General features: G+C 37.5%; 1 protein-coding gene across 1 annotated transcript; it reads right to left on the reverse strand.

Annotated features, from left to right (window-relative positions):
• Positions 1-145: 145 nt before the first annotated feature.
• Positions 146-6,875, reverse strand: armc3 (armadillo repeat containing 3; the record flags this gene model as incomplete). The annotated part of the gene is made up of 17 exons (XM_079487701.1): positions 146-531; positions 731-893; positions 980-1,165; positions 1,269-1,367; positions 2,080-2,180; positions 2,294-2,462; positions 3,275-3,411; positions 3,576-3,825; positions 4,277-4,385; positions 4,542-4,694; positions 5,158-5,341; positions 5,559-5,753; positions 5,990-6,165; positions 6,261-6,329; positions 6,394-6,519; positions 6,624-6,741; positions 6,828-6,875. The coding sequence occupies 17 exons, from the start codon at positions 6,873-6,875 to the stop codon at positions 328-330; spliced, it is 2,487 nt and encodes an 828-aa protein (XP_079343827.1). The 3' UTR covers positions 146-327.
• Between the last annotated feature and the right edge of the window lie 607 nt (positions 6,876-7,482).

Genomic DNA, 7,482 nt, shown 5'->3' on the forward strand with positions numbered 1-7,482 from the left:
TGTGAATGTTGACAGACCTTTCATTTTAGAAGGTTAACAACTCCTTTAATGGTGTTCTACGATCTGCCATATAACATCCTTTACATAGATGACCCACAGGGACACTTCCCAATATGACTATTAAATCTTTAAAAAATATTTTATTCAACAATGAGAGACAATATCATGCACCAGATTTGAAAATGTATTGGAAAAAACAAATAATTCACTTTGCCTTCAACTAATATAATTAAATATGAAATTGTGTATTAACCCAATTTTTTTTAAATAATTTTATTATCAATGATTTTATAATTAAGCCACAGTAAACAGTTATAGTTGGTACGGTTAAATGCTTTGATATGTTAGAGCTGCTGGTGAATTGATTTTCATGAGGTTGCCAGGTTGGTGAATGAGATCTATGATATAGTTCTCAGGCCGAGTGTAACCATAAGTTTTTTTTGGACCATTGATAAGCAGGATTTCATTCCAGGCACGATTGTATTGTCCTCTCACGAGACTGCACCTCAGTCCAATTCTATCAGCAAGAACCTAAAAGGAATTGAAAGGTCAATCTGTTATAGACAGCTGATACTGTATGATTCAATTATATTGATAAGCGCGTCCGTTTTCATTTGAGTAATAATTCCGATAATTTTCTCCAATGTGGTCAAATAATTTAATTTAAAGCATCACATATAGACTACAGACACACTAACGCATTATGTGGTTTCTAAGAATATCTGCATACCTTAAAAAGCAGTGCTCTGTGAAAGTATATGCCCTTTTTTATCTTGCCAATCGGAATAATGTTAGAATTGATTTCAAGCTTCAGTTTGCTGATGTCCAGTTCCCACAGAAAGTCATGCAGTTTCTCTGGCTCGACCTGTCCACCCATCGCATCACAAACCAACCTGTGAGGAAATAACGTCACCCATCACATTGCCTTGCTTTTGGGTGAAATACTAAAAGAAGGTCTGTTTTAAGCATTGAAACATACACCGCTAAAGCAGTATACATCTTGGCATCATCCAGAGGCAAGACAGATTTGACTGCCTCTTTGACAAGGTTATGAAACTCAGCATCATACGGCAGCTTCCACCCTTCCTCCAGAACCACCTCCTGCTGGGGTTTAATCTCCTCTTCATCCTTCTTTTCCTCTTTTTGACCTTTTCCCTTCATTTTACTTGAAAAAAAGTTTTTTACGACAAAAAAATTAGAAAACGTTTTCCAGAGAGATAAAAGTAGAAGTGTTCCTGTAGAAATGTAATGTAAAGACAAACACACACATGGGTGTTTTACTGCTCCGTTTGCTGCTCGTAACTGAGGATGTGCCTGTTTCTGTCGGACTGTCTTGTTTACGTTCATCTGGTCCTTTAGGAATCAATCTGATGGAAAAGAAACAAGGAATAAAAAATTCTAAACTTAATGCAGTTAACAAGTACACGTTTACTTGTGTAAGCTGGGGAAAAGCTGTCTAAAAGACCTCAGGCAACTGATATTACAACCGAAGCCATAAACCTAGAGATCGACGCATCAGAACAAGCCACGGAAAACGTTTATAAAAAAAAGTAAGTGTGCTGTTTGTAATTTCAAGTAATTTGAAGTCTGAAAGCAAATGCCGCTGTTTGTGCCTTAAGTGAGCGTTGGTGGTTCAGTGGCAGAATTCCCATTTTTCCTGTGGGAGCTCTAGGTCACATTCCAAGCCAATGCATGCCAAAGAATTTCCCCTGGGGGCAAATTAATCTATCCACATCTATCTGTTGTGCAACAGAGAGGTATTTAATATTCAAGTGACCGTGTTCTGCTTTAGACCTAATGGTGTGGAAGAGGACAGACTGTGAATGTCTTTATCCTCTACAAAGGGCTTGTTTCTCTCTGAAGGGAGATCAGAAGTTAAAAAGTGCTATTTGTGTGTAAATCTAAATACTGGTGAAGGAAATAAATAAGATGTTTAATGTGTTTTTAAATAAATGTTCCTCCAAAATGAGGGGGTTAAAACTTTCAGCAAAGAGTAAAGTACAGCGGCATGTGAGAGTAATTTGAAACAGTAGGTTTGGATCAGATGTTGCAAAAGCATGACCCTTGGCCTTAACATACTGATCTGGCGGTTTTCCATTAACCGCAATGATAGCTCGATGTTGGTTGACAGCCTGTTTTGATAAATCTTCTAAGGTAGGAACCTGCTGACCCATTCTTATCTGTAGAAAGAAGAGAAAGCAAGAGATGAATGTTAGAGACTGAGACAAAATGATTGATTTGTCGAACCTCTAGGTTGAAATTTGGTTTGGTTTGTTGAAATTTTCATTTGTACCTGTCCAGGGTCATAGAAGCCATCAGTGGTTATATCAGTGGGTGGCAGGTGTCCTGTCAGACTATACTTCAACGATAGACTGTTGTCCAGGAGTTTCTGTAGTGCTACCTCACTTAACTTGCTTTTACGGTGAGATGACAAATTGATTTCCTGGAGTATCCCCAGAGCTCTGGAAGATTGTTAACACCAAAACAAAACAAATGACTGATAATACGTGTAATTTGAATACATGAGAAATTCAGGCTTTTTTAGAAGCAAATAATTTATAACCATTTTAATCATTTTGGTTTAATAAAAAATACTGTATTACAGTAATGAGAATTAAACTATAACGAATAAAGGGAATTACATTTAAAGAATGCGCTAATTTATAATGAAAATAATGCATAAAAAACGTTATTAATTCTCTTAAAGGAACAGTTCACCCAAAAATTTTAATTCTGTCATCATTTATTTACCATCAAGTTTGGAAGAATGCCTGTAACCACACAGTTCTTGCCCACCATTGACTAGTAGTAAAAATTGCTTAATATTTTTTGTTCTGTCGCACACAAAAGAAAATATTTTGAAGAATGTAGAAAAGCGAACCGTTCTGGGCACTTTTGACTTCCCCTGTAATTCTTCCTAATGTGGTAGACAATAGCGAAGAACTGCATTCTTCCAAATATCTTTCTGTGTTCATCAGAACAAAGTATTCATATGGATTAGGAAAAACCCAAGGTTGAGCAAATATAAAAGTATATTCAAAAACAAGTTTCTATAAATATCTGACACTGGGCCTTTACTGACATCTACTGGTTCAACCCCACATTAATAGTATCTTGTAAAGGTCTTAAACCGTTTTTTAAAGGTACACCCATTTAAGGTAAGGTATGAGAAATTGTTCATAATTAAATAATTCTGAGAGTTTATGTTCCTGAGTAGTCACATATACAAATAAACATATCTATAAGGACAGGATTAGCATAAAAACATGCTCACCCTGCATTGCACATTTCTATGGCAGTTATTTCATCATTTGCACACACACTAACTGCCCAGCAGGCATTCCTCTGAACGTCGACATTGATTGATCTGAGCAGTTTGATCAAATGTGACAGACCTCCAACATTCCTCAGCTGTACATGCAAAACAAGACAAATCAGACTACACGTATAACAGAAATGCCCTTCATAACGCTGACCCAGAAACTAAATGCTGCCTTTTCCTATACATTATACGCATATAACTGATAAGCTGTGACAACTGCACAGACCTTTGAAATTGACCTCAGTGACATTACCTCTTGCCTGGCCTCTGCATCACAGGCCAGTGATGCCACAGCCTGCGTTGCAGTGATGAGCGTGTGGTTGTCAGTGGAGTGTAGCAGTTCCACCAAAGCTGCCATAGCTCCATGGGCCAGAATGCAGCTGCGCAGCTCCTCCTGCTTTGCCATGTTTGTCAAGACTGCTGCCGCATGCACAGCTGCCCCTGCGCAGCTGTCTCGCAGCTGTCGCACCAGAAGCTTGTCGCCTCCGACGTCGTACACTGCACTAGACATGGGACAAAGAAACATACAGAACAAAGCAGTATAAAAACACCTATTATTCAGTTGAATAAGGACAAGTTTTATAGGAAATTATTGGTCTTTTTTATTCATTTTTATTAAACAAACTTATTTACATATTCATTAAAAAAAATTATGTTTATTTATTATGTTTGTTTTTAGTCCAAGCGTTATTTTTTAGTAATGCTGGGAACTACTAAGCACTTTTCATTATAAACAATTTTATTATATTATATACAATGTTTGTTTAGTGTTTTTGATGTCTGTATATGTAAACTCACAACTGCGCAAATCAAATCAAAATAAAGTTGACCTGACCTGATACTCACTATTTTGGTACTATAATGATTAGCCTGTATTTTCAAGACACGCACACCTGAATTATTAATGTTGACTATATAATCTTGTTATGAACAGATGTTTGAAAATGAACTCACTATACATTAAGTTTGTTACTGTCGGTCAGACTGGATAGGGCCTCGGCTGCCGCCGTTCTTAACTCACTTCCCTCACTGTTCAGCATTCGCACGATGAGCTTGATCGCATCTGAAACATACAGACCTTCATCATCTTTTCGGTGGAAATCTCAGTTGACACAAAAGGACAACACGGATCATTTAAACAAAAATGAAGTCAGATTCAATTAATGAGAGAATTCAGAACAAGGTACTGCTTTTAATGCTTGGATTTAAATGAGATTACCCAGACTTCTGAAAGTTTCTCTGCTGGACAGGTTCTTGCTCACGGTTGCAACAGCTTGACATGTAGCTATGCGTATGTTGTCATTCTCCTGTGCAAGAAGGTCAGTGAGGGCCTTTTCCACCTTTTGTCCGTGCAGGATTTTTCTGATTTCACCTTGATGGCATAAAACAAATTAAATTTTTTATACAATCTGGATTTGTATACACTGTGAAAATGTCATGTAACCTAATAATGCAATGAAAAACATTGTTAAGTGAACTTTATGACAGTCATTTTTAATGGGATGGTCCACCAAAAATAAAGATTTGTTTGAGATTTGAGTATATGTGTGGAACACAATAGAAGATCTTTTGAGAAATGTCTCAGTGGTTTTGTGTCCATACAATTGAATTAATGTTGTTTGGTTACCAACGTTCTTCGGAATTTCTTCTTTTGTGTTCGGCAGAGGACAGAAAATCATACAGGTTTAAAATTATACAAGAGTAAATAAATAATTATTCATTTTTGGGTGAACTTTCCCTTTAAGTGTCCGATCAGGTAGCTTTTCAGGACACTTCTCACTTTTTATAATTATCTAAATATGAAAGAAAAAGCTGATAAGTGTGTGTTTTCCAACCGTTTTGTGCCACCCTTGCTATGGCTTTGACTGCATTAGCCTGGACCTCAGGCAATCTTGGTGTGATAACAAATTGCAGCAAGTGCTCTAGGCCGCCCATCCCCTGAATAAGCTGCACGGACTCAACGTCTTCCAAACAGTTGGAGATAACCCTAAGAGCCACCCCATGCAGGTCATTAAACTCCTGCAGAGAGGAGATATACTGCTTAGTTATGATGCAAGTAGGTTGACTTTTACCTTTGGTACCAAATAAGTTTATCTGTTCTTTAATTTCGCATGAAGTTGCTAAAAATACTCTATTATCAAGTCCATGCCTATACATATAATTAATTGCTTGCAATGTAGAAGATATGTTGTCAAAAAGTGCCCATAAATAATTCAGATGACAACAAATGGCCTACTTTGGTTGCGAGGACCTCCAGGATTTTGTTAAGGCCCTGTGCATTCCTGAAGGCCACAAGGCTCTCGCGGCGACTGGTGAGGGTCTCGACGGTACGCAGGGCAAGTTGCTGAATAACAGGGAACTCTGAGTGCAGCAGATCCAGAAGCGGAGGGAACCCATTTAGCTCAGGCACGGCCGCTCGATTCTGAAAGTCCTGAGTGTGCGCAAGGCAGCAAAGAACACGATCAATTATTTTAACTGCATCCTTCTGGAATTCAAAAGCTTGAAAGACGATCAAATGTCTATGATATAATTCAAAATGCAAAGTACTTCAAACTCAATTTCGTCTAATATCAGAATTGCAAGTTTTATATATTACATCGCTTACAAATTCCTTTTAGCATAATACACAACAGACCTTCGGGCTGTATCTAATATCTGTTGTCTTACTTGTACAAGATTAAAGATGCACTCGGCAGAATTCTTTTTCACATCAGCATCAGGGTTGCACAAGAGCCGGATGAGAGGTTTAAGTCCATTATGTTCAAATATTTGGACTTTGAATGTGTAGTCGACAGACAAGGATGCCAAACACAACGTGGCGAATTCAAGCACCACGATGTCCTCTATAAGGTGTCATTTAAAAAAAGAACAAAAACATATATGAGCAAAAAAGTTCTCATTACTAAATTGGAAAATAGTCGAATGTATTATTATGTACCTTGAGTTGATAGTTTGCTGATAATTGCAGGCATCACATCCATCGTCTTCAAACCTTTTTTAACCTCACCTAAATAAAAAACATGTTTCCAAACATTCTTTTATTCATTTATATTATTTTCTGCTGTACTTACAGTTAGAAGCCATGACCCCCAGGGCCATGACAGCTTTCTTCTGCACAATCTTGTCCTCGTGAGATAGGAGGCGAGAGAGAGGTTCAACTGCCCCCAAACCCATCAGAGAACTCTTATTCTCATCACCTAAAAATATAATCACAACAGCAAAACACACAGAGGTCAACAAAACAGCAATGCAGGGGAACCTCCGCGAAAACTGCCTTAAAAAGACTAGATGATGTTGTTACCTTTTTCTGCAAATTTGTGGATGGCTTCACAAGCTTTTGCCAACACATCCTCTTCGGGGGAACTGAGCATGAGGACTGCTGTTGCTGCATTCTTGCTCTCGATGGACAAAATGTCGAACTGAAAGAATTTCACTTCACAATGATTTAAAGGTAAACATGTTTTGTTTCATGCAAGACGTTCACATTAGTGGAGGAAATTCTTACCACATCTTTAGGAAATGACTCGGGCTCCTTTTTTACTTTTTTCCCCATTTTAGAGGTCAAATAGTTCAACACACATGTATACTACTGTACCTTAAACAAGAACAAAATCAGAACAAGTGAGCATTACATAACAAAATAAATAATAATTTAAATAACTAAGTAAAATGTATAAAAAAGTACGGTAATTTCCAGCATACCTGCTAAACTGAAAGCGTATGGTCAGTGTGTTTGGCTTGCTTGCTGTTGCTAGGAGACTGGTGCAATTTGTCGTCTCGCCTGAAGGTGGGGCAAGAATCCCTGTCGTACTTTTACTCCCGTATTTGTTTGAATTTGTTTATATGCCGTTCGTGAACAATTAGGACAGTATTAACCTAACCCTGATTCCTGTCTTATTTAAATAATGTACAGATCATTTCATCGTTGGAAGAACTGGCACAGGTTTAAAATGGAAAATAATATTTTGTTTAAAAAAAAGGAAATCGTTACATCATGAAACCATTCAAAAACACTACATGGCACACCAGCAACAGTGCATGATTCTACCTAAAAAGAATGGCCCATAGACAATAATGAATCATTTTGGCATCCGGTGAATCAAGATCAATACCATGCGTCCTTTTTTATTTGAATAAGATTTTGATCTAATCAGATTTAA

Source organism: Barbatula barbatula, assembly GCF_947034865.1.
Source record: "Barbatula barbatula genome assembly, chromosome: 23".
NCBI classification, from domain to species: Eukaryota; Metazoa; Chordata; class Actinopteri; order Cypriniformes; family Nemacheilidae; genus Barbatula; species Barbatula barbatula.